This window comes from Pezoporus wallicus, unplaced genomic scaffold, assembly GCF_028554395.1.
Source record: "Pezoporus wallicus isolate ANWC-B61680 ecotype Strahan unplaced genomic scaffold, APGP_CSIRO_Pwel_v1 contig_47, whole genome shotgun sequence".
Lineage (NCBI taxonomy): Eukaryota > Metazoa > Chordata > Aves > Psittaciformes > Psittacidae > Pezoporus > Pezoporus wallicus.
Window position 1 is genome coordinate 556,731 of NW_026640413.1, and position 27,274 is coordinate 584,004.

Genomic DNA, 27,274 nt, shown 5'->3' on the forward strand with positions numbered 1-27,274 from the left:
GATTTTAAGTCTCAATTAGGAAAGAGGAAATATGATTCTGGCTTGTAGTACAAGGCTGAAAGCCACAAATTTTAAATTCCACCTTCTTTTGGAAGATGGAATATGCAAGCAGTCGTGCATGTAGATGTGGCACTTAAGGACATGGTTTAGTGTTGGACTTGGCAGTGTGAGGTTCAGCTTAACAACCTTAAATGTCTTTTACAATTTAAATGATTCTGTGATTCTGTATTTATTTCTTCCTTTGTGAAATACTACTACTTGTTCACTGCAAAATTATGGCAAGGATTACCATAAAAAAAAATTTAGTATTAAAAAAATAATAATATTTGGATACCATTATAATTAGCAATTTACTATATCATCACACTTATTTTAGTGTAACACAATGCAGGAGCCTATTTAAATTTCGCTAGGAAAAGCTCAATATAGTTTCTGAGTTGAAGTCACTACTTTTCACAGTTCCATTTATCTGGTCTATTCATTGGCTATCTGCAAGACAATTATGACACCTCTCAAATTGATTTTTTTCCTTTTTTTTTAGTTTAATCATTTTTGTGTGTATGTGTGTATACATACTCCTTACCTTAGAAAAGTTCTTCCTTTGGTGTATTCTGAAATAACTATAACTTCCATTTGCAAGAGCTGAACAAACCGCACAGAACGCATGCTGAGCTAGGATCTGCTGTTTAATTCCCTGCTGGGAGTCTGCCAGTTGGGAAACACTGACCAGCAAGTACAGGTCTTAATTACACAAATCCAGAAAATACTGCCAATCTTTTCCCATTGAGAAGCATTTGCTTTCTAGTGTTCTTGATGAACAGATTATCACTCAAACATAATTTATTGCTGCTTTATATTGTAAGTAATTAAATGAAGAAACCTTTTAAACTCAAGGGAATTTTAATAAGTTACTTGCAAAATATTATTGCAGGCAACAACTTGTACATGATTTTAGTTCCAAACCCACCAAAAAAATAATACAAATCAGCATTGTAAAAGTGTCAAATTAATGCCTTACAGGCTTTGCTGGAAGAATTAACTTCTAAACTCTAGATGTGGGGAAATATTACTCTCCTTTTTTTCCTTTTCCATCTTTTTTTTTTTTTAGAAAAATTTACAAGTGAAATATTACTACAAAACTTTTTTGTAAGGAATTTTTGCAAAACATTTACATTTTTACCATCAACTATTTTTCTGTTTCAAAATCATTATATAGATTTAATACCCTATACTGCACATCAATTCTTGCAGGATGACAATTCAGTGACATGCATAAAAAAACACCACAAGGCATTAAAATGAAGACTTAAATACAAATATTGTTGCAATAAAACAGTTATAAAATTGAAAAATAGGACCTAAACATCATGCTTACTTAGCTTTGACTTTTTCTCCTAGATTACACACTTTTATTACTGCTCTCATGAAAGAATGTGATAAATAATGACTTAACACCAATTTCTAATGTAATTGGCAACACATACACGAACCTAACCAAAGAAAGTATATTGGAAGAAAAAAAACTATTCTAACACTGGAGTTCTACCATGGTAAATACACTTTGCACTGATAATTACAATAAAGCAAAATTTTTAATGGTGTCAGAGGGAATGAACAGTGAAATGCCATTAAACAAGATACTACTGCACATCTGTGCCCTATTACTTACAACAGCTATATCCCACTGAGTCAAATAAAGGACATTGAAATTTACGAGCCTTTTAAGACAGAAAAATGGATTCAGAATGGTATGCAGAACAGACTGTCAAAATATTTCTAATTCCAGAGGTAAAATGTGCACCTGCTAACACAAGTTAATGTACTTGAGACACTATGAAGCCAACCAGATGATTGATATTTTGATACATCTATAATAGAGATTCATTGCAAACTAAAAATTACTTCAGTTTCCTATCTGCATACATAAGTATGCATGAAAAAATTGTATATGAAATGGTTGTTCAGAAGGCTCATAACTTCAGCTTACAAAAATTGTTAACTCCTAGGAAACACGGTATTAACATTAGGAAAGTTCTTCTTTGTGTAAAGAAATGTATAACACTGATTGTGAAACATAATGATAAAATATATATTTGATGTTTCATTTCCTATATAATAAAATTAACAGTTAATACTACCTAATGTTGATCTGTATTAAATGTAACATCTAATTGATTCCGATGTACTTTAAATAAAATATACAAAATAATGTACAAAACCCAACTAAGATTTAAAGACTCTGTTACAAGTCTACAAAAGCTTTAAGAAACTTGAAATTTATAACCACAGTGTAAAATTGCTTTTCTTTAATCTCAAAGCTTTTTATGTAAACTGAAAGTACAAAATACCCTCAGCTTAGTATTCTGCTACAAAGGGCTGGCCTAAAGTGTACACAGTGTAAACAGTGATTGGTATTTCTCTTGCTTCAAAAATACAGAAAACACCACAAGATTGATAAGGTATTCAGATGAGAAGTATATGTTTTGTAAGGGAATGCACAAAGTATCTGTTCTGTCTTTCAAACCATCAGCTACCACACATTCTGCCTTTCATAATCTTCAGGGGAAAAAAAATAATCTTACCCTTCTTGCACTGTACTTCCTTTAGTTATATAAAAAAATTTTTTGTGTATAAAATTTTTAAAAACTGGTCATGAGAATTATTACCAAATGACTGTATGTGTAAAAGGTTACATTTATGTCTATGGGAACAATTAAAAATCCTGACTATGAAATATTTGGCCACCTTTCCTCCTTGTACGAACTGAAGTTTTCACATAGAAAATACAGTTTATTTTCCATTTCCTCTATTTTTCTTTAAACTGGCACATCTGAAAATGGAGCCAAACCTTTGAAATCAAAAGTCGTGTAGTAAAAAGATAAGTATATTCCTCTTTCCCCACTTGGTTTAATGGTTGGAGGCTCAATGTAAGATTTGACAGGTAACAGGTATTTATTACCAGCCCACATATCATCCTGAAAAGAAAATAAAGACAGTAATATTTAGGGAAAAAGAGAGAAAACATTTACTTTCAATACCTTTTTTTTTTGGCTAAAATGTGATAATTAATTCTTTTCTTTGGCTATTAAGTCAAAGCATAAAGAACTCAAGCACATTAACCACAGTATAATAAACTAATATTTACAGAGAGAAGATACTGGAGAATGAGCTACAACACTCAATTGTTTGATTAATTTCCATGAATTCTAACAAAATTAAAACATCCAAATACTTAAAATTTTGAGGTTTTTGTGATTCATGTTACCTATCAGTTAGAAATGGACCACAGATGTTTTAAAATATAATGAATTGAAATACCCCAAATTAACACAAAAGTTGCCGTATTTATTTTTCATCCTACATAAAGATATCACCACTTTAGTAAAATCACACATTAATCTCTTTCTAAGGTTTTATCTTTCCTACTGTATACACAAATTCTACATAACCTTAGCTCTCCAAACAAAGAGAGGAATTAGAACTGACTGATTGTCATTTATACACACTACTATAATGCAGTGGTCAAAATCAATCTGAGGCCCACCTCAGAACAAGTCTGCAGCATGTATCATCCAGCTGCAGTTTGTGTAATTCCAAAATTTGAGAAAAGACAGCCAAAATCAACCAACACGTTCTATGGACTGAGCAAAACCCTAAAATATTTCCACTGCTGTTCAACCGGTAATGCTTTGCTGTGCCTTGTGGGAAAAGGATGCTCTTATGAAAATATTACAAATTTATTTTAAAAACAAAAGTACCTTCCTCAAATGATACTAATCCCAGCCAAGGTCCACCCTCTTTTATATTGATAATATCTGTTTTTATAAACACATTACCATCCAATGCTAAAATCGGGGCGTGGAAGTTCATTTAAAACCATTACATGATATACAGACATATAACTAAAAAAGTACAGTATGGAAACAATATTCCCCCATCTGTTTATCCAGGACATCAGTTTGCGCCGTTTGTGTTTTTTAAATTTTAGTCTTTTTGCACTGGTGTACACTTCCCATGCTGACCCTCCAATTTGGAACACTTGCAGAAGTCATAACTGAAAATGTGATTTCCTGCTCTGTAATCCACTTTACCAGCCCAGATCCATATCCTGAAAGGTATGTAAACTTCAGTGCAGCACTAGGCGTCCATGTAAGTGATCCTTTCAGAATTCTTCCATGTTTGTTGAAACATTAGGGGTTGCTGGGTTTGAATCTTGAGAAATGGCAGCAACAGTGACAATTCTTGGAGAACCAAGAACCTCAGTAACTGAAGAGTCCAGTTCTCCTGAGGTAACAATAGCAAGGGCTGTTCCACCACCCTTCTTGTTCTGATGAGTTTTGACATGTTTTGAGAGATGGTCACTTCGCATAAACCTTTTAGAACATTCTGGACACTCAAATCTCTTTTCACCTTTTTTAAAAGAAGAACAAAACCAAATGTTACTGAAAGAAAGCACTGAACACTGCTCGATCATTTGAATCTGACACTTTTCTAGTAAACATTTGAAGTGTCTTTAAAAGGATACAAAGTTTTCTTCTCTACCTGTCTGATTTCCAGGTGTGTTCTGTTCAGTCACAGGCCTTTGGCAATCTACTCTTCACTACTAAAATGTTCTCAACAAATATTTGCTATGCTATGACTGTCTGGTGAGCAGTTTGAATTTCAGGTCACCAGAGAATTTTCATAAACTTCCATAAACCTGACAGAGTAGGAGAGAAAAAAAAAAACCCTGAAAGAATGACTTGATAGCATTTTTTAAGAACGCTTTTGATATTTAGATCTTTTTGTTATTGAAGAGAATTTGGAAACATGATTCCCAAAACTTCATGAGGATGTACAAGACCTCAAATGAGGGTGTACATCAAAACCGATTAAGTTCAACATACTAAAAAGTCCTGTCATTGCTCAAATGTAATTAGTGCTTAGACTTCAAGCACTATCTTCAAGTTGTGGGAGGGGAGAGACACCTTCCTGGGGCTAAAAACAAGAAGGATGATAAAATTTTCAGTTTCTAGAAGGTCTGCCTTTCTAATTTGAACTCTTATGAGAACATGCTTTACCTGTTCTCACTTGGAACTTCAGGAAACTTCCCAAGAAGACCAAGTCTGATGTATGGACTAGGTTAATATATTTCTTAAGTATTGAGCTAGTCCAAGTGAAGAGATAACAGCCCTGGTCCATGGCCAATCCTACGTGACCAGGGGGCAGGAACACCTCTCCTATGAAGACAGGCTGAGGGAGTTGTGATTTTTCAGCCTGGAGAGGAGAAGGCTCAGGGGAGATCTTAGAGCAGCTTCCAGTGCCTAAAGGGGGCCTACAAGAAATCTGGAGAGGGACTTCTTATAAAAGGGCATGTAATGATAAGACAAGGGGGAATGGCTTTAAACTGACGGAGAGTAGATTTAGATTAGATATTAGAAAGAAATTCTTCCCTGTGAGGGTGGTGAGGCACTGGCACAGGTTGCCCAGAGAAGTTGTGTCTGACCCATCCCTGGAAATGTTCAAGGCCTGGTTGGACAGGGATTTGAGCAACCTTGTCTAGTGGAAGGAAGCCTCCCCCATGGCGGGGGGGCGGGGCTAGATCTAGATGATCTTTGAGGTCCCTTCCCACCAAAATCATTGTACGACACATGCCTGATAAAAATTTGGTAAATTCAGATGAGGCACTAAGCTAATGTACATCAGCTGTATGTGATGAAATAGTCATCTTTTTCTAGTATAGGTACAGAAGAACAGTTTGAATAGATCTCATCTTATTTCATTTCAGTCAGCTTGATTTGATGAAAACTGAAATCTACCACTTCCTCTATTTTAAAGTTAATTTATTTACATTTAAGAGCAGTTTTCAAAGATTCTAATGAGTGAGAACTTTGATATCACTATTTAACCATGGCTGTATGATTGAGACTTGCTACACTATGCATACAGAGAGAGCTAACCAACCTGTGTGGGTTCTTCTGTGTCTCTGTAACTCATCACTTCTTGTAAATCTTTTGCCACAAAACATCCAGTTGCATACAAATGGTCTTTCACCAGTATGCCAGCGCAGATGTGCTCGAAGATGAGATGTCTTGCCATAAACTTTTCCACATCCTTCAATATGGCAAATATGTTGTTTCTTTTTTCCTGGCTCATTGCTGCCTCTAAAAAGATCAAATTTAAAAAGCTAAGTAATTATATTCCAAACTATTATTAGCTATTAGGAACAATATTTTATGCTAGTAGAGACAATTATAATCCCCTGTCTAAAAAGAAATACATAAACATAATTCCTAGCAGAAAACATTAAGAACACAGGTAGTATAAGAAAATCTCATGCCCAAATGAGGTGAGCCGTGATAAAATGCCTGAATACATACTGATAGAATTTACATTTACCTTCCTTCTCCTTCTCTGCAATTAGGACATGAGCAAGCAACTCTTCTCAATCTCTTGCCAGGTTGCACTTCCTGGTCAGAAGCTTGTTGAGCTTGTTGTAGCTGCACTTGTGTTATCTGATCAGGACTAACAGCACCAATTGTGGCATTAGCAATGCCACCTACTGCTACAGTAACAGGAGCTATTGTGGCTTGCTGTACTTTTACTCCATCCTGTCCTTGCTGTTGACCTGTAGAATATGAAAGTATGTGTGCCTTTTATTAGTAACTTCAGTACATGAAATGCACAGATCAACTTTCTGCATTTTATAGGACAAAAATCCACCTAAAGTTAAGGGAAGCCACAAAACAAACATTAAATCCAGACATTTTCCTGAAGCACTACCATAGTACTTCACTTAGATAGCCCTGTTTAATGTAATTTGTTATTAGAACAGTACAAGACTACAAATTACTGACTGATATTAAGAAATACAAACTAGTATATTGTTTTCTTTTTCTCAAAAACTGAGATAAATGAGAAACTATTAAATAAAATCTTACACAGAAACATTAAACTATTGCCAGTTAATGTCTCACTAATAACCTTTGAAAACGTATCTACATTCAGAAAACTACAATTAGCCAATTATAGAAGTTGCTTTATGACGTATACAGAATTGTTACCTACAACCTGTTCTGACTCAACAGAGCCACAAAGAAACTTTCACAAACTAGACTTGAACAAGCTACCATGCCAGAGCTTTGCAGGTGTTTTTCCATGGGTTTCTCCATCTGGGATGGCGTAATCCTGGTTATATGTACAAACTAGGGGAACAGGCTGGAGAGCAGTCCTGCAGAAAGAGATCTGGAGTTTGGGTTGATGACAAATTTTTGAGTATGAATCAGCAGTGTGCCCTGGCAGCCAAAAGAGGCCAGCTGTGTCCTAGGGTGCATCAAGCACAGCATAGCTAGCCAGTTGAGGGATTGTCCCACTCTACACTGTACTGGTGCAGCCCCACCTCAAGTACAGCGTGCAGTTTGGGTGCTTCAATATAAGGACATCCAACTAGTAAAGCTGTGTCCAGAGAAGGGTGACCTTTGGCGAAAGGCCTTGAGAGTATGACTTATGAGGAACAGCCAAGGTCACTCGGTTTGTTCAGCCTGGAGAAGAGAAGGCTGAGGGGTGTCCCCCTTGCAGTCTACACCTTCCTCAAGGGGAGCAGGAGAGGGGGAGGTGCTGATCTCCCTCTGGAGACCAGCAATAGGACACTGTCCTGGGTTCAGCAGTAGCAGTCATGTTTTTTTTTCCTTTGTGGTAGCTGGTGCAGTGCTGTGTTTTGACTTCCAGCCTGAGAACAGTGTTGGTGAAGTCGATGTTTTCAGTTGTTGCTAAGTGATGTGTCCCTGACCAAGGACTTTGTGAGGCTCATGCTCTGCCAAGTTACCTGACTGGGTTTAAACCACGACAGACACATGGAAATGGAATGAAGCTGCACCAGGAAAAGTTCAGGTTGGACATTAGGAAAAGTTTCTTCAGCTGGGAGGGTGGTTGGTTACTGGAATAGGCTTCCCAGGAAAGTGATCGTAGAACCAAGCCTTTCAGGGTTCAAGTGTCTGGATGACTCTCTTAGTCATATGGTTTAGTGTTAGGTGGTCCTGTGAGCAGCAGGGAGTTGGATTCAGTGATCCTTACGGTTCCCTTCCAACTCAAGATAACCTATGTTTCTATGATTTTGTTTTGCAGAAGGGAGTATATTTTTAAGACTGGAAAAGCAGCTTGACTGAATCAAATGTAATTCTAACACTGACTTGATGGATTAAGAATTCAATTTCATTGCATAAATTCATTGATCTCATTTGCTTTCTTGATGAAAGGAAATCAGAAATATTTTGCTTTAATATCAAGACAGTAAAGACTATTCCAATATAGGTAAGACTGTAGTTTCTTGAACAGCAGGGCAATATATTTAAAAAGTTAGTACTGTACAGTCTAGGAAAATAATGTGACAAATTAAATGTGCTGCAGAAATAAGACTTTGTCCTGGGTTCAGCAGTAGCAGTCATGTTTCTCCTTCTTGGTAGCTGGTGCAGTGCAGTGTTTTGACTTTCGGCCTGGGAACAGAACTGATAGCGATGTTTTGGTTTGGCCAAGGACTCTGTGAGCCTCATGCTCTGCCAGGGAGGAGGGGAAGCTGGGAGGAAGCAGAGACAGGACACCTGACCCAAACTGACCAAAGAGGTATTCCATACCACAGCACGTCATGCCCAGGAGGTAACTGGGAGTTACCCGGAAGGGCTGGGAGACTGCAGGGTTGGAGGAGGTGTCGGTCGGAGCTTGGTCAGGCTTGGGGGGAGAGTGATCGGTCGGCTGGTGCTGAGGTGTTGTATTCTCTTCCCTTGTTATTTCCTTTATCATTGTTATCACTGGTGGTAGCAGTAGTGATCTGTGTTATACCTTAGTTACTAAACTGTTCTTATCTCAACCCGTGGGAGTTGCATTCTTTTTGATTTTCCTCTCCGTCCCTCCGGGAGCAGGGGGAGGGCAAGAAAGGGGGGGAAGTGAGTGAACGAGCTGCCTGACTGGGTTTAAACCACGACAGACTTCCAGCCACTGTCTGACAACACTGAATACCAGTCCTGCCAGTAACAGGAATGTGACAAAACATCATTAGATGCTGCCATATTCAAAAGTTCAGTGCCTTCATACAAGTGGGAAATAAGAGTAAACACTATATACTTATTGAGAGAGTGTAATGACCAACTAGAGCTCCTTAGAATAGACCATAATATTTTAAGACTTGAAGAGTCCTCAGTATCAAGACATTAATTTAAAACTTAGAAATCCCCTGGAGGTAATATGAGAGATTCAGACAAATTCAAATGGATTCTCCAACTTCTCAAGCTTCCATAACAGACACCATCTATGGGGATATGACTAAGAACACGATTTGAAGTCTAAACTGCCTAGCTACCAAATGAGCTCATATACAACATAGCATAGGATAATGACTACTTCGTTCACGATTGCTGAGGAGCAATATATGCTTGGTCAGGCTATCTTGTATAATATCATTATAACAGCCATAGATGTAACCTAACGCAAACCTCCTAACACCACCACATACACACAGACAGGTTACGCCTAAAGAACCTGATATACAGAGAACCTCCCTAAATGAGTTGACCATACTCTTAACAAGTCACTGCTGGCTACAGTATATAGGATATCTCATGATTAAGTCAGTACACCAGGTTACCTTGAAGCACTGACCAAATTTTCCCAGTTATCTCTCTTAGTTTCCTCCTGGAACTTGCACCCGATTGGCCTAGATATGGATAAACAAAGCTTCCTTATTTTCTTAAGCAGAACACAATTATTGATGTGTTGCTAAGTACTTTTGGTACTTAGAACAAGGAATAAGCCCAGAAGACTTAACACTTGCTGTTAAACAGATAGATAGTAAAACAAACAATCTTTTAGAAGTCTGGTATTCACAGAAGAGGAACAATAGAAAAAGAATTACAGGCTTAATCTTGAGTGCAGTCTTAATATATCTAGGGTAGAATGAAGTCTTTCTTTTCATAATAAATTTAGATCCAGTCCATTGTTATTTATTCCATATTCTAATGAGAAAGAAAAGCACTCATGAGAATCCTAGAGAAAGGATATGATATGGCAAGAAGGACATTATGGTATAAATTACTATAGTAATATCTAGTACTTGGGTCTAACAGTGGCAGAAGAGGACACAAGAGCTTCCAAAGTACTAGTCCAGGGGCAATTATTTTCCAGGCTGTTAAGCTGCTGAAGTGCTGACTGAGTGCTATGAATAGCCAGAGTGAAAAAAGGCTGATCATTTTTGTTATATCTAATGCTCATCTTAACATGATAACATGATGGCTTGTGTTGAAAACCAGTTGCAGTTTTTGGTTAGCCAAAGGTAAATAAATTAACAGGAAGAACTTGCTCAGATTGTCTCCTGCAAAACACAGTCTACACTCTCTCTGTTAAACATACTCGAGATGCAAACTCCTTTAATTCACAGAGCAGCACCAAAAATGATAAGCCTACAAGTGGTCACTGCAAAAATTAAAGGTGTAATACACATTATGGCAGCCTACTGCAGCCTCTTATTCTTTTTTCACTATCAGTCACATTTTCAAGTACATTAATAGGAAATATCCCTTGCTGTTACAATCTGTTAGAGGGATGACTCCAGCCATGTCACAAAGTCCTATTTGAGAAAAAAAGTCCTAGGACCTAAGCAGTCTGTTGTCACAGCACATGTGAAGAGCATGTTTTTCTCAGTTTTCCCCTTCTCTCTGATTTTCTTGAATTGATATTAAAGTTTCAATACAACTTCCCCCTCCAAGGCTGCTAGAGCAAGGCTTTCCAAGATGTGAATTAAGGCACATGAGCTTTGAGGAGGATGAATCCTTGATTCCTTCCCCCCCCCCAGCTGTGACTGTTGCTAATGAATGTCCAACACATAACTCTTGCAGGATCTGGCCAATCCACATTTATGGGTAGCCTGTTCAACATTTCTAAAAATCCAATATTTGTGCTGATTCAATGCAAATCAATTTTCAGTCTCTAAGTCATGAGACGATAAACCACACAAGGGTCTTCTGATACTTCTTCAGTGCTGATGCATCCTTTATCTGCCCCAAACTTTCCCTCTCCCATGTGAGGACCACATGTATCTTGCAATAGATGCACACTATTGAGCTACAATCTTAATCTATTTATTAAATGTGATATAGAGTTATGTCTAAGTTCTTCACAATAACTGTAAAGGTGACAATAAACATACAAAAGAAAATGCCAAAGTAAGGTTGCTTAGGTAGACAATTACATTATCCATATGGTTTCAGTTAAACACTAACTAAATAACTGCTCTTTAGATGGCATTAACAAACGTATTACACTTTCTGATGTGAAGGTTTTCTTCTTTAAATTTATCTCACCAAGTTGTTATTTTAAACTCCCTTCCTTGGATTCCACTTACTAAATTCAAAACAAAAGGTTCTAAAACACTCGAAGTATCACACAAGTCTTCCTATTTAAAGATCCAGGGTATAATACTCCATAAGCAAATCTCTGCTTTTTGAAATAAAAGAGTACCTGAAGAAAGCACACATCTCTGATAAATATCCTTTGCCAGAGTTTTACGTAGTCATCAGAAAACACTGAAAAGTTCAGTAACGTGTTTCCTGGACTTAATTTTTGTTTTGTACTCTTGGAAGAGCATCGCAACAATATACCACACTAATAATATACAGAAGAGAAAGAAATGCATCTATTCTCATTTTTAAATTGTTAAACAAAAAATTATTTATTCTTTTTCTTTGAGAGTAAAATGAATGGATTTTAGGCTGCTTGAAAAATCTTTTGAAGAAGAATCACAACATTTTCACAAGCCAGCTGACTGAACATGCCCTAGTCTAAATCTCTACATGAGCCTGCTATGGTCTGTAGTTGTGTGGGACTTGGTTGTGTTTTTTTTTTTTTGTTGTGTTTTTTGTGTTTTTTTTTTTAAAAAAACCCTGTATACTAGAAACCATTCTGGATCACTAACAGCTTTAACTTTTACATCATTAATACTTATTAAGGAAGATAAAGAAGTTTCATTATTTCTTAATTCAAGTTTACTGAAGATGTAACTGTTGATACAAGTTTGTCAGCAGCAACAAAGTTATATCAGAGCAACTTCTAAAGTTTATAAAAATCAGGATTTTTCGAGAGAGAATCTAGATATAAATTAGCTTTTTATTTGAAACAAAGCCTGAGTATTCTAAAAACAAGTTGCTGAGATCATGTTATCGACACAGAAAGAGAATGATTTACTGATGCTTTCTAGATAGAGAAATAAAGACCCATTAAAAATAATTCAAATGGGTTCTTACTAGGGGCATTGAAACACCATTTAAAGCCTTCTAGAAGTTCTGCTACAATCCTGAGATCACTTGACATTGCTTCATGCTGACATACTCCAAACCACAAGACTCGATATCACTATACTTCACCATTCATAATTAAACCTTTCAGTAACAAGAGCTCTCATGTTTCAACACATTTAAGAAAAAGGTCTAAACAAATCATTATATGAGGGAACAAAGTCACACTTCAGTTTAAATATGTTATCCTGTACGAGTTGTTAAAGCAGTCACTGCACATTTACACTTGCTTTTAAGATAAAATGTTTTTATCAAGTTCCCATGATTCCTTTAAAAGTGATTTCCTGAAATTGTGAAACATTCTAGATTAACAAAGTCGTCACTGAACTTCTGTATGCCTGAACTTTATTATACATGCTGTCAGGTTATAATGTTAAGCCACAACAAAATGTTAGTGTGCAAAACACTGATGCCAATTACTCCATTGCATCTCATTTTCTCTTAGATCTAAGTTCTCTCTTTCTTTTGGGTAGTGACCACAGCAATTTGACTACAGGACAACATGCAGACAACAAAGCAACCTGATATTGTATTTATTTTGCAAATCAAGTGCAATTGCACTCATTGCACTACTGCAGATATGATTATGACTAAATGTAATTAAGAATAACTTTATAGAAATTTATAAAGCTTCTCAAATTGAAGAACCTGAGTGATTTTAGTTGCTAATCTTTTCCCTTTAAGCAGTTAATTAAATGCATTACTTATTATCATAAGGTACAGGATTATCAAATAAAGGATTGCACATCCTTTGTTCTTCAGCATCACTTACTCAGCTTTGCAATTTTGCAGTAAAACTGCATCTTAGCAGTTACAACCCATACACACTGTCCCCATACACAAGTCCAATACACTCACACAAAAAAAATCACAAATTTTAAGTTATTAGTATAGAGCCAAATAATACATACATAGACACGCATATCTCAATCAATTTTAGGCTTCAAAGCTAATCTGTGAAATAACAATTTCCCATAACACCATGTGGATGATTAAAGAAAGCTATTGCATGATACCTAGGAAGTACTTTCCTACAGAGTAATTGACCACTGAAGATCACTGAAGGCTTGGCTATCCATTGTAAGTCAAAACAAGTTTCCTTTTACTACACATTTCACCTGCGTTCCTATTCCTGTTCACCTGAAGTAGCAAGCATGAAAAACTACTCTTTGAGGCAAATGGGGCAGAAAGGGAAGAAAAGGACTTAACTTTAATGATCCACAGAAACCATGGGAGTCAAGCTTTAGAAAAACGAATCTCTGAAAGAAAAGAAATTGAAGACTGAGAAAAGGATACTTCTAGTTTCTGGTACTTGGTTTCCCATAATAATTTGTTTAGATTTCCTGTTCTTCTGCAACCAGCATTCACCAGTCAGAAAGACGACAGCATTAATGACAGCGTTGCTTCTGTAGTATCATGCACCTAGTGCAAAATATGTGGAACACTTTGCGAAATGGAGCTGGAACAATTAATGTCGCAAAAAAAGAAAATTTGTTCAACTGCATATTCTAAAAATGAAAGAGAAGGTCACAAGTGATGTTCCTAATTCAATGTATATCACTGCAGGACAGCTAAGTCAAGTCAATAACAGTCTTCAGAGTTCCAAAGTTCTACAAGCATCAGAGCCAATGCAGCAGTTCACCTATTCAACAACTTACTGATGTGAAGCAATGGGGGAAAAGAGATTTTTCATCTCCTCTTCCCCTGCATACACCAAGTACAGTCAGCTTGCCAATATCCTTCACTCTAATATTCTTTTTCCAGTGACATACAGCTGAGTTATAATATTTTATATATTTACACATATTAATTTTATATTTATTTATAATACAACATATTTATATTTATTATAACATTTTATATATAATCTTAATATATAGCCAAGGTTTAAAAACTTAGAAAAAGTCTGTGGCAATATTTTATAGTCAGAGATAAGTTTTTACACAGAAGACTATACAATTCAGTACTAAAGTGGTGCACAGACAACTCTGCCCTCTCTCCTACCCTGAACGGCTTGTTTATAAAGGCTTGTGAAGAAACAACATGTGATAGAGGAGGAAATCCTCATAGGCTGATGCATGGGACCCACACATTCTGTAGAGAAGGTCATTTTGGAGTAGAGAAAGAAACTGGATACACCCAGCTACTACAATAAATTTGGGTCACAACAGCACAGTAATGCATCCAGATGCTACTACAAGCAGAAAGTTCCCAGCGCAAACTGTAGCATCAACTAGACATCTGTCTTTTCTACCTCCTACAGGAACATCCCAGCAAGTTTCTATCTTTTCCCTGTTGCCAACTTGGACAGGATTTGCAAGAATTTGTTACCCTCTCCTCCAAATGCTTCCTGTATGAAATGTCTCAGTGTGTTCAAAAATTACTGAACAGCATCATAATTAAGCTCTACTTCTATGAAAAACACCACCTAAAAGCATGAGATTTAAGGCAGTAAAAAGTAAGTTTTGGGGGTTTTAACACCTTAAATTGATTTTTTTTTTCCTTTTATGCAAGAATTTTATCAGCAACACAAAGGCAAAACAGTGCCCCAAAAGTTTAATGAAGGTATTTTAATGACTCTTCAAAAACATAAGCTTTACCCAAGTGCTTTAGGACAACCTGATGTCATATCAGTACTTTGAGAGAGAAAAGAAGTTTTCCTACCTAGTAGTATCTTTCATTGAACTAAAAGCCAGCTCTCTTTTTATTACTTTATTACTTCATTAAACACAGTAAAGAGCTGCCACAAATACAACACACAAAGCCCTGCACAGAAACAACATGATCACCCCTGGAATTACAGTTTCACAAACTTTAGTCTTCCACAACAGAGTTGAGGTTTCAGTCAAAGTAAGGCAATGACTCTGGTTGTTCTGGACACCATGGCTTCAAATGGAAAGAAAACATGGTCCATTTATTAGACTTTCTAAAGACAAAGTTAGAATCAGAAAAATAACTTTTTATATTTTTTGCTAAGGCAAATGACCCTTTGTTTTTCACCATCATTGAAAGAACAGTCAAAAATAAAAGCATATTTAGGATGAATGTTCAAGAACATTTCTCTGCAGATGAACACAAGTAGTACCCTGAATACCGAACCTCAGAGCAAATAGATAACTGAAACCCAAGTTCCAATTGTGCTGCAGAATGTCAGACACACTGCATGGAAACTAGTAGTACATCTAAGAAATGAGAGTTTTAAGTTTACTTTTATGGAACATCTCCCTCTATCTCATCACCCTGATCCAACTCTCAGGTTATTCTATAGGTCATAGACACAACAGAACATGGCCCAGTTCTTTTTTCTGACTCTTCCCCTTAACTGTGAAATAGGGATAGGACTAGAAAAAAAGCCACTTGCTGTTAGTCTCTATAGCCTGACTAGATGAGCCCAATACCCAACAAACTGAACAAAAAAACCCACAAAACACCCCCCCCCCCCAAATAAAAACAAACAACCAAACAACAAACCCCAACCAAATGAAACAACTAACCGAGTGCCTGTCTCACACAGTTCTGCCACATAGAAATTAAAATACTGGTCTCAGGAAGTGTGTTTTTTTAGCATCTCAGTTCAATTTCTGCATATCACCATAGAAATAAGAATAGCCTAATCCTGAAAGGACAGAAGGAGGCTGACATGAAAAAATGCAAGCTAAATTTCCAGCACTCAGTTTTGGGGGAGTAAAGGCATTGTGTGTGGGGAGACTGGTTGTGTTTTCTGGGGGCTTTTGACTACAGTTTAGCTAGCTGGCATATTTTACACTTGAAGGTTCATCAATGTCCTTGTATTAAGCATTTTGCATTTTGGCCATATGAAATGTTATCTTTATATTGATCAAGATGAAAGTAAATATGCCTGTACGCACAGGAGGGATTAATTAACAGTTATATATACAGAAAATCCTTTCAACAGAAAGGAAGATAGCTGACTTTAAAACTAAGTTAAGTTGTATAGCAGTTGATAAGTTATTCACAATTAAAAAAAAAAAAGAAAACAAACCAACCACTGGCAAGGTGATTAGAAGTTATCAGGAAAAACAAGATTCATGAAACAATTTAAAAGACCTGTTACAGTAGGAGAAAACATGAGACACAGGCTAAACAATACAAAAAGTACTTTGTTTATTAAAGATGTAAAAACTGTAACTTTGCTACAGCCTTCAGCAGGCAAGGACCAACAGAGCTACATATTATAGAACTACAATAGAAGGACCATATAAATAAGATACAAACCCTAAGAAGCTCTGCTATCATCTCCTGTAACATTATTATCCCTGCAAAACCATAAACTTAATCTTCCTTCTTGGTTCAGAACAAACTGAAGAGCTTGATGTCCTCGTCACTTACTTCCCGATGATCAAACAAACAAGACAAGGCCTATATTTCTTAAACTTCAGGGAAGAAGGGGAAGTGGGAAGATGTGACCAAGGGAAAAGTGGTCACATCATCACTTGAAACTATAATTAAGGAAAGTCAGACTTGTACCTACAATGTACCCTACATTGTTTGTTTGGGTTTTTTTTTAGCAGGAGGATATTAACTTATAATTTTTTCTTTACAACAAAATGATAATCTGCCAGTCTAAGCATGCATGTTGGGATAACATGCTTTACCAATGACCAGCTGATCAGGGTATATAACTTATCCACTGTCAACAGTATTAAACACCACTGGAAACTCCATCCTTAAGAATAGGTGCATACAGAAATCCATGTAACTATATAATTATACCCCAAAGTAATCTAAAACTAAAAACTATATACCCAAACTCAGCATGTGCCGAGATGCTATTTTTCTCAAGAGAATGCATATGTCCAGAGCTATTGTTTTGGTGAAAGTGTCATGACACAAGCAAAATATTAATTATAAAAACTGCATTTTCTTATGCAGTCCTGACTACTTCCAAAGCTACTATGCTACAGCATATAAACCAAACAACTTTTATTAACTACATTATCCATTAAAATCCCTGACTGCTCAAAAACAGTTGTTTATAATTGAAATTAACATTCCCTTTAGAACACGAGGTCTTATTCCATTATATAGTTATTTTTCAATAATCACCATTGCCATTAAACATTTTTAATATATTAAATCTGTATTAATGGATTTATCTTATCTAGCAGTACCAAAATGATATGAAGCTTAGTACTCCATAATATAAGTTACACTGAGGAAACTATTGAGATCAGATTTTTAATATGCTTCTTGCTGCCCCTGTGCTCCAGGTGGTACCAGAAGAATGAGAAGGTTGGTTTAGCATGGATCTAAGCACCATTAATTAAAAATAAAAAATACAAACAGGCTGATGAAGATGTGCAGGGTCACTCAATTTGCTTGCTTGACATTTTCTGAACATGAAAGTTCAGCCAATTCATTTCCTGTTCTATGTGCTCTCATTTCTGACAGCAAGGAATGAGAGAGTGGATGGCAAAACCTGATAGTCGCAGAGTGCACTTGTACTGATGAAACATTTTTAGAAGACCCATACTCTAATAGGGAAACATAGTTTTATTAACATTATTCTTTGAAGACTTAGGGACTTACATTTAATCTAAACTTACAATTTAATTTAATTGAAGTTAATAGGTTTCTAATTAGCTGTTTCTATGCTATTTCACCTAGCAATTCTAAGCAAAGTTGGTACTTGAAATGCTTCCTTTTCCCATTTTATCTACAAGTAATGATGAAGTTAGGTACTACAATCCATAGGTCAGGCAGAAAAGATTCGTTTTACTGAGGCATTTTTACCAGTTTATTCTCCATAGGAAATTTAGCTGAACAGGTATACAGCACATTCCTTACACATCAAGTTCAGGAACGGTATGTTGATACTTCATTTTTAAGCTACCATCACCAAGGCTAATGTTTGTTTTCTTTAGCATAGGTCGTTATTAAACTGTTTCTGCCACTGTTTTAAATCCAGTTTAAAAAAAATATCCAAACCAAACCACTTTTTGTCATTAGAAGATTAAATCTTTCTCCTATAATTACTCTGAAGCATTTGAAAGGGATGCCAGTGCTATAATATTTAGAACACTGTGGTTCTGCAACAATTCTCAGCTCAAGACAACCTGAGAACAGTTGTAAGAGACCTTTCATGACTTTGGAAAAAGTATGCTAAATGTCCGTACTCCTCCCAACTACATCCTCAGAATGCCAAGTAGTACACTAAGAAGTAAAAACCTAGGAAAGACTCCTGCATTTTTTCTGGGTTTGTGGAAAACAGCTTAGTGCTTTGTACTTATCTTCTTACTGCAGTTCCCATACCTTGCAGCTTGCTTCTTTCAAGGTGTTTGCTACAGCTTGCTTGCAATAAACGTCCAGAGAAACACTGGATGTTATTAAAAAGCATCAAATAGGGTCAGAAACACCTTTAATTCTTAAATTCACAGAATCATAGAGCAGTTTGGGTTGAAAGGGACTTTAAAGATCATTTGCTTCCAACTCCCTCTGCCACAGAGAGAGACAACTTGCACTAGACCAGGTTGCTCCAAGTCCCATCCAACCTGGCCTTGAACACTGCCAGGGATGGGGCAGCCACAGCTTCTCTGAGCACCCCATGCCAGTGCCTCACTACTCTCAGAGTGAAGAATTTCTTCCTTACGTCCAGTCTAAACATTATGGCTTGAAAATACTACCAGAACTATCTGTTCCATGATCTGACCAGGCACAGAAGTGCATCTGACAGATTGGCAGTTCTCAGAGTCCTCCTTTTTACACTTCTTAAAAATGTGCATGATATTCCCCTTCTTCCAGTCACTACTCTCAACCTACATGCATTTAATTTTAGTATCATTTTATTCCTGCTTAAAGAATTTGCTACAGTGTTTCAAATTCCTCTGCAAAGTTTGAACCAGAACAATAGTATCTAAACAATGTCATCAGTGCCACACAAGAAGAGTAAATAATGAAGAAGACCACCTTAAAGACAGGCTGGATTTGGAAGCAGACAAATGAGATAAAGCACAAGAAAGCAGAAGGAGACTTTGAGATACTGACAAATTGCTCAACTACTAATAGTAGCGCAATGCAAGTAGCTAGTCAAAGAGAAAACTGCCTTAGTAAGTGACATAACTACATAATATGAAACAGGAGGACAAGGTTCATTATGTTCTTATTGGGTGTTTTAAAAACTCTTGGTATTGGACTTCATTGTCATTAATAACTGTTTTAGAGTCTACATTGCATCCCTGCAAGACTTGAAACATTCCAGTGCCAGTACTGCCAGGTAACAAACTGTTCCACTAAACAGAAGTCATTTCTCCAGGTCATTTTGGTGGATAAACTCCAAATTCCCCATAATTCAGGCCATGCCACCACTCATCTTAAACAAAAGGGCTTGAATTTGAGTTGCAAGTAATGGAATGTGACTTTAACCTAAAGCAACCAACTACACTTGGACCGAATATACATAAAGTACAGATAATATTTTTCACTATTTCTAAAATAAGTGTCTCATACACTTTTGTATGGGAAAAACACCATCATCATGTAACAGGATTACTTCAAAACGAACAGTTAGGCTAGATACAAGTATGGGTTTTTTTTAATTGTTGGTTTGGGTTTTTATTATGTGAGAAACAGGGAAATATTCTGAAAAGGTATCTCCAACACCACCACTAAATATATCACTGTCAGCAAAAACAATTAATAAGTTCAGAAAAAACATGGGAGCATTTCTGAAGGCTCCAGTAAAAGAAACCCTACAGACACAGCACAAGACTTTTACAGGAAAGCCACTAATACTCAGCATTTCATTACAACTCAACTGCCCTGCTTTATCTCACCCCATATTCTTTAGCATCCACAAATGTTCATGTTCTGTCCTATTCTTAACACAAATATACTCCAAGCAAAATGTGTTGAGGGACAAAAAAAAAAAAAAAACGCAAAAAACTTAGCCCACCAAAAGGAAATAGCTTTATGAACTATGTATTTTTCTTAGAATCTAGTTCTAAATAAAATGAATTCCTTTCACATAACCCCTTATATTGCCATTAACACATCTAGACAAACAAAACAGCATTAAAATAAGCTTTAGAAAAGCAAAGGATATCTTTAAGAAGGGGATGTAAACCGGGACGGGGACAGGAATCCTTTGAACTTGCACCTACAGCTGTAACAGCAGAAACCTTGAAAAAAGGCAAGGGAACTCTGCAGTACCCACTGTCTCCCAAGCTCCTAGGGACTACATTCAGGAAGTCACCAGCTATTCACATTAAAGACTACCCTGTTCCACAGGGAGTCGTGTACAAAACAAGTCATACAAGCACAGAAGAAATACAGTTGACTTTATACAGAAGTAGCCTTCCATGACTGATCTCATAGCAAGACAGGTATTTGTCCAAGTAAACAAAACTGTTCTTATATAGTCCATTGTTTGATTAGCTGTTAATTAAATAATTGTTTAAAGATCTGTTTTTAAGGGTTAGATACTTGGTTTCCATCTTCTCATCCAGTTGTCTTCTGTGTGTTTAATTGCGCCTTTGACTTACACTTTGTATATCTTCTCAGCAAAATTAGACAGAATCACAGAAATGTGTAGACTGGAAGAGACCCGATGATTCCAGAGGTCCACCCCCCCTGCTCAGGCAGAACCATATCCAGACAGCTTTTGAATATCTTCAAAGATGGAGAATACACAACAACTCCGGGCAACCCTGTGTCACTGCTTAGTCACTCTCACAGTAAAAAAAAAAAAATAATTTTTACTCTACATCACTGATATCAAATGACTTTTCTCTCAGGCCAAGAAGTGAAAGGATGTGAGAACTTCTCTGCTTTGCCCTGCTTTTTGACCACACGCAACATATAACCCAAGTGTGATACTTAGCATGAGCAACATTTAAACTTTTAACTGAAAAAACACACACAAGAAAATCCCCAAATGCACTTATTCATCTTACTTGGTTTACAGTAGAAGCTATATACCTTGGAACCACAGACTTTGAATAAAAAAATGTTATAAAAAGCAGACTAAAATATAATATTTACTTGAAGATTTTAGCATTTTTCTTCCCAATGTGAAATTTATCTTTTTTGGAATTTAGAATCCATTTGACCCAAAACAAGGAAAAAAAATTGTCTATCTCGAAATAGTTCTGTAATTCTATAACTTAACATTTTCATAATAAAGCTAAGAATTTTTGTTATTTGCAGTTTATTTAGTGTTCTATTGTTTTACTATTTCATTTACTACTGAAAAACTAAGAAAAGGTACCTAAATTACCCCATTGTAGAAACACCTAGAATAACCGATATACAACACTCATAAAAGAACAGGTATTTCAGACAAGTACTTATTGCAATTCCCACCCTACCCCTGAAACTCAGCTGGCTTGATTGGTTGGGTTTGCCTGAAAGACAAACCTTTTTCCCCTAACAAAGTTAGAGCACCTGAATCTATGCATGTGATGAGTCCTTCACACATTCTTTTCCCTGACATGGACATGCTTCCTGGACATCCTCATACAACACATTTCTAACACCTACTTCTACTGCTCATTTGTAGAAAATAAGCCACTTTTGCAGAGTCCAATTAATGTACAAAAGACTTCATGTTGACAAACTCAAGTACTAAAGAAAAAGTCATCTGCAGATGTTGAAGTAACTGAGCTGTTCTTTTTTTCCATAAAGGTGTCCTGTAACCATAATAGCAAAAAGCATTTCAAATAAAAACAAACCAAACAAATGCAAAAACAACAACAACAAAAAAAACAAAGAGAAAATCCAAGTTAGTTTATAGCCCTCATCAAGACAGCTTATTCCTTATAAGCTGCAAGAAAAGTTATGATTTTAGCATGTTTGTAATTTTCTACTTCATAATCATTCTTTCCTTGAATACTTAGTATAGCATTAAGGACTGTACATCATGATCTTCACACTCATTTCCATGCTACTGTGTCCCCCATTCCCAGAGGGCAGCAACAGGAAGATTCACAGGAGAGAGGTAGAGATAAATAAGAGAAAGAAAATGTAAGTAATTTCTCACATTCTCAAAGTTTGTTATTTCTCCATAACCTAAAGCCTTGGGGAACAGAAATACTACCTTATATATGAAGGAATGGAGAAAAGGTTGGAGGATTCACTGCTGCTAGCATAAAATTAAAAATACTGTGGAAACAGCTGTGAGGCCCACAAGGGGAGGAGGTAAGGTCTATGGAAGTGGAGAGGGATTCAATGGTTACAAAGCCTAAGTTAATATATGAACCCTATATGACTTTTGCTTGGCTTCTCTAGAGCAATACTTGTGACTCATTCCCCTACTTTCATACTCAGTTACAAATCCCAATTCCTTTATTTTCCAAGGGACATCACCACGTGTTAGCAGAGGTACAGTCAAGATAACAGAGCAAGACAATATCCAGAATCTCTTGTTCTACTATCTACTAGTGCATACTAAACACCACTAGTAAGCAGGAAAGACCTGCATGTAGAAAGGTTCTTCCTGCACCCCCAAATCTAGTCAGTTCCCAAAGCTGGATTCCTATGAAGAAGTCCCTGCCAAGGTAGGGACTTCGGTCTAACAACAGTCAACTAACATCTTCTCATCAAGAAAAATTTTTTCCAAGGCAAACTGCACTGCAAGATGTTGTAGCAGCTGGTCAGCTCCAGCTAACTGAAACTTCTTTTTGACCCACTACAACTAAACACAAGGTCAAGATTTTAATTTTGATTACCCAGATTAACATTTCTGTAACACTCCTTAAGTAAGCCAGGTTTAGTGCATCTAACCCAGCTCTTCGTATTTCAACATGCCATCAAGTGCCAAAGAACACCACAGCAAACTGAATTTTCCTAATGGCAAATTTCTTATTATCAAACTATGTTTGGTCTCCTCAAAAATGTTTCAATTAAGGGGAACAAAAATTTGCCCAGTTAAACATTTCTCACCTTACCATATGATTATTAAGAAAAAGGCCACAGGTTAAGAGTTAACAGGATACGAGCATTTGTGTATGCAGACCAGACAGCAGCTAAACATTTTTCTTACAGTTTTATACTGAAAAAGTGTGTCCATAGTTGGCTGCTGTTAAGACAAGAGTTCACTGTACCTACTACAGAAAGCAACTTTTACTTGTATGAAATAAAACTAAGCTCCTGTAAGCGGTTATCAAACTAGCAGAGAGAACCCCCAAATCAAGTTTTATCTGAAACATTAGAAGTTTGCAAATTTCACGTAGATTTGCCCTTATGGGACACTGCAAAGCCCTTGCACAGAATTTACTTTAGAACTAAGCTCTGTTATCCAGCCTAGAGCCTTTTAATAGCTCCTTTCCCAACTATTAGACCAGCATAACCAAAGAGGCATTTCATAATACGCACCAAGAGTTCACCAGCAAGTACTGAGGTACTGTTACCAATTGTTTTTAATTTTTTTTAAAGAAGTCACAGGAACTCTGCTGTGCACACGCATACCTTACCCACTCAATCTCTTTGCAGAATTCAAACATTTAAGGGAACAACTTCAGGAGCTGATGCAGAGTACAAATAGTTTAATACAAACACATGCCATGACACAAGATATCCCAGTTCACATACTGTCACCCATCCTACACCTCCCATGCGGAGGTCAGGAATACTGCCTGGTAGGAAAAAAGGTTTTGTGTTGCTGTTCTTGAAACATAACAAACCCTTTAAGAGTCTCCCATTCACTCCTAAAGCCAACAAGTCTTTAGTAAGATGGAGAACAGGATCGTTTAAGGACAGTTTATCAAACACAACTGTTCCATTTCAACTGGCACGACTGGTAATTTTAGCTCAATGTTTAAGAGAACTGTCAGCTATTTTAAGATCTGAATTTTAATGACAAGTATAAGTTATTTCTTCACAGTTAAGGGTTTAATACTTGTTACAGAAAATCCTGGAAAAAAAATAAATTAATTTAAAACTGTCTGGTATTCTTCCAATAGTTAAAAAAAAAAACAAACAAAACAAAAAGCCAAAAAACCAAAACCACACCAAAAAACAACCCACAAAACAAACAAATAAACAAAAAAAACACAAAAGCAAAACCAAAACAAGACTAACAAACAAGCAAAAAACCCCAAATACAACACAATAAAAAAAAAACAACCCAAAACTTTGTCAGACCACTCACCTGCAACACTGGTAATGGTAACAGGAACTCCTTGAACTTGAACTCCTGCAGCACCCAGATTTGCAACACTTACTGTTTGAAGATTAGGTACAGAAGCAAGCTGGGCAGCATTCAGTGTGATGGGGGTACCAGCAACAGCCACTGGTGCTATCTGGGCAATGGTTGTGCTACCACTTGAAGACACAGGGGTAATGGTTAGCTGTTGGGCTAACCCAGCATTTTGAACTTGAAGATTTGAAAGGCTTTGCAGATTCTGAACCTGTACAGTTTGCCAGCTGATCTGCCCTGATGGTGTTAAGGTTGGAGCCCTGATGAGCACCTGAGTTGGACTCACTGTCTGCAGCTGAACATTCTGCAAAGGCTGCTGCTGGATGGTCTGTATAGTCTGCCCTGACTGGAGCTGAAATGACTGTGGAGAAATGGCCTGAATAATCTGCTGCTGAGGTTGCTGGATCTGTATCTGCTGCAGAATAGGCTGTCCTACAATCTGGACCTGCTGAAGGGAACCTGACTGATCTTGAACGTTCTGTAGTCCATTGGACTGAAGCTGACTGGAGCTCTGGGCTTCAGAGTCTGTAGCAGTTGTCTGAGGCTCTTCAGTCATCTGCTCTGAACTGCTGCCTGCTGTGCTTGTTGTGTATTGGCCTGTTTCTGCAGAGCTTACTAGCGTGTCACTGCTGGTTAGAGATGTTGAGGCAGTGGTTGTAGAGGTGGAAGATGAGGAAGGAGACTCTGGTATTGTACTGCCAGAGGCAGAAGTGACAGGTGTAGATGCTAGCTGATTTCCATTGGAAACTCCACTCTCATTGGACTGGCCAACTTGACCTGAACCTCCTCCAGCTGCCACATTGTTTATCACTGGCAATGCTAGTGTTACCCCACCAATGTTTATAGGTAATGTTGTTACAACTTGAGCCTGAGTACCAGGAATCGTTTGCAGTTGCAGGGGTATGGAAACACCAGGCCTAATTTGGACTGGTACTGTCTGATTTGCTAGGTTTTGAGCAATAACATTCCCAGAAGCTGTCCTATTTGCAGTTGTGAGGATAGCTTGATTATTCCCTGCAGGAATAAGCTGAATTTGACCCTGTATGTCTTGTAGGCCAGTAGCATTAGATGGATTGATTTGTAGTTGTTGACCTTCTGTTGTCTGGATCTGTGGGATTACTTGGTATTGGACATTACCACTTGGATTTTGTACTTGAATGACCTGGAATTGTCCAGGGGTTGTTGCAGAAGAACTGCTTGATTTGGTTTTTGAAGGAGATGCACTGTCATTGTTACTGCTGGAGGGACTTCCTGCACTTGAGGCAACAGAAGATCCTTGTTGAGCAACATTATTTTCTTTTGAAGCAGAAGGAGCAGCAGCAACAAGCTGCCAAGCATTTCCAGAGAGCTGAGTTGTTACCAGTTCTAACTGCTGTGGCTGATTCTGAAGCTGCACCAAACCTTGGTTGGGATCTATAATAATCTGCTGCTGTCCAGTTCCTTGATTCTCACCAGGAGTTCCTATTTTGCTGCAGGTGGCTGCTAGCAAAGCAAGAGGTGAAGGCTGAGAATCCTACCCATAAAGACACAAAACAGAAGAGATTAAGAAGAGCATGAGTACAAACCATCAGAAGTAAGCATTTAAAGTTTATATAGGAAGCAGAAAAAAACGTGCTTCTGCATAAAGACCAATGATATAGCTCTAAATAAGGAAGTACATATTTCTGTAAGTAATCTTTAAACATAAAGTCCCCAATTATCAACGAATATGTGACAGCCAGGACCTCAACTGCATCCCTCAATCCAACATTTCACCTGCCCCCACCCCAAAAGTTAAAAGAAAATCTTAAAAAATGCTTCTATTACATGGAAAGCAGCTGATCACTGCAGAGTCCAATCAAAAAAAACCATGCTCAGGCAGTAAAAATATTGTCCCAACCAACTATGTTTCACCCAACCCAAAGAAAGAAGCCTTGAGCAAGAAATGTTTGGGCACTTTCCTATTTGTGTGTGTGTGCTTTACCTGTGAGCCTCCAGATTTCCCTTTTTTATTATTATTGTTGTTATTCTCCACCTCGGGAGATTTTTCTCCCTCCGTGGGCATAGTTTCCTCCTTCTTTTGATCTGCAAAAATATCAAGTGTAACAGGTTAATTATTCACCTTCATTTATATAATAATAAAACCTACGAGCATATCCTTTTTGGTTCCCAGCTTGCCACCTTTACCTCTTAATAAAAAGAACAGAGCAAATCATTATTACAAAAGAACGAGTCCTAAGAAACGTGGTTTGAAACCCAACCCATGGGGGCTGGAGAGTTAACACCCAGAAAGGGGAGGTTTGGTTTTCTCTCCCAGAGACAGCAGGAAAAAAACCACCCACAACCCTCCTCCTCCTCCTGCCCCCTAAAGCATCGACGGCCATTCAGTGGCCGTCGATGCTTTAGGGGGCAGGAGGAGGGTTGTGCATGGGAGGGAAAGAGGGAGGAAAAGAGGAATGAAGGAGGGAGGGATGTGCACAGGAGGGAGGGATAGCGAAGAAAGAATAGAGGAGGGAGGCACGGAGAAGGCGAGTCGGAGGGGCAGACAGTGGAGAATGAGAAGAAAGGGGGCATGCAGAGGAAGCGGCTCGGATGGGTCGAGGGGCAACGGGAGAAAAGCGGGGTAAGAAGGGGAAGAAGCAAGGAAGAAAAGGGAGAATTCAGGAGGGCGGGATAGAGGGGGGATGAAGGGTGGAGGGAGGAGCAGAGGGAGGGAGGGGTGTGCACAGGAGGGAGAGAGGGAGGGGGTTACATACCACTCATCCCGCATTAATGCCCCGCTGAGGCGCCGCTCTAGGGGGGAGGAGAAGGAGGAGGAGGCGGA

At 37.5% G+C, this 27,274-nt stretch overlaps 1 protein-coding gene across 2 annotated transcripts; it reads right to left on the reverse strand.

The window, feature by feature from the left end:
- Positions 1-881: 881 nt before the first annotated feature.
- SP4 (Sp4 transcription factor) lies at positions 882-27,274 on the reverse strand. 2 transcript variants are annotated; one of them, XM_057418910.1, is made up of 6 exons: positions 27,207-27,274; positions 26,435-26,535; positions 24,424-25,984; positions 6,379-6,607; positions 5,944-6,143; positions 882-4,410 (listed from the first exon to the last, which is right to left on the reverse strand). In XM_057418910.1, the coding sequence occupies exons 1-6, from the start codon at positions 27,211-27,213 to the stop codon at positions 4,163-4,165; spliced, it is 2,346 nt and encodes a 781-aa protein (XP_057274893.1). In that variant the 5' UTR covers positions 27,214-27,274; the 3' UTR covers positions 882-4,162. The 2 variants fall into 2 exon arrangements, with proteins under 2 accessions (XP_057274893.1, XP_057274894.1); XM_057418911.1 differs by lacking the exon at positions 27,207-27,274 and adding an exon at positions 26,638-26,774.

Excerpts from the sequence above, each read along its gene's own strand:
- SP4 (XM_057418910.1), bottom strand. Across the intron at positions 6,608-24,423 it reads TACCATTACCAGTGTTGCAG|GTCAACAGCAAGGACAGGAT; the intron begins GTGAGTGGTCTG and ends CATATTCTACAG. Across the intron at positions 6,144-6,378 it reads TGCAGAGAAGGAGAAGGAAG|AGGCAGCAATGAGCCAGGAA; the intron begins GTAAATGTAAAT and ends TGATCTTTTTAG.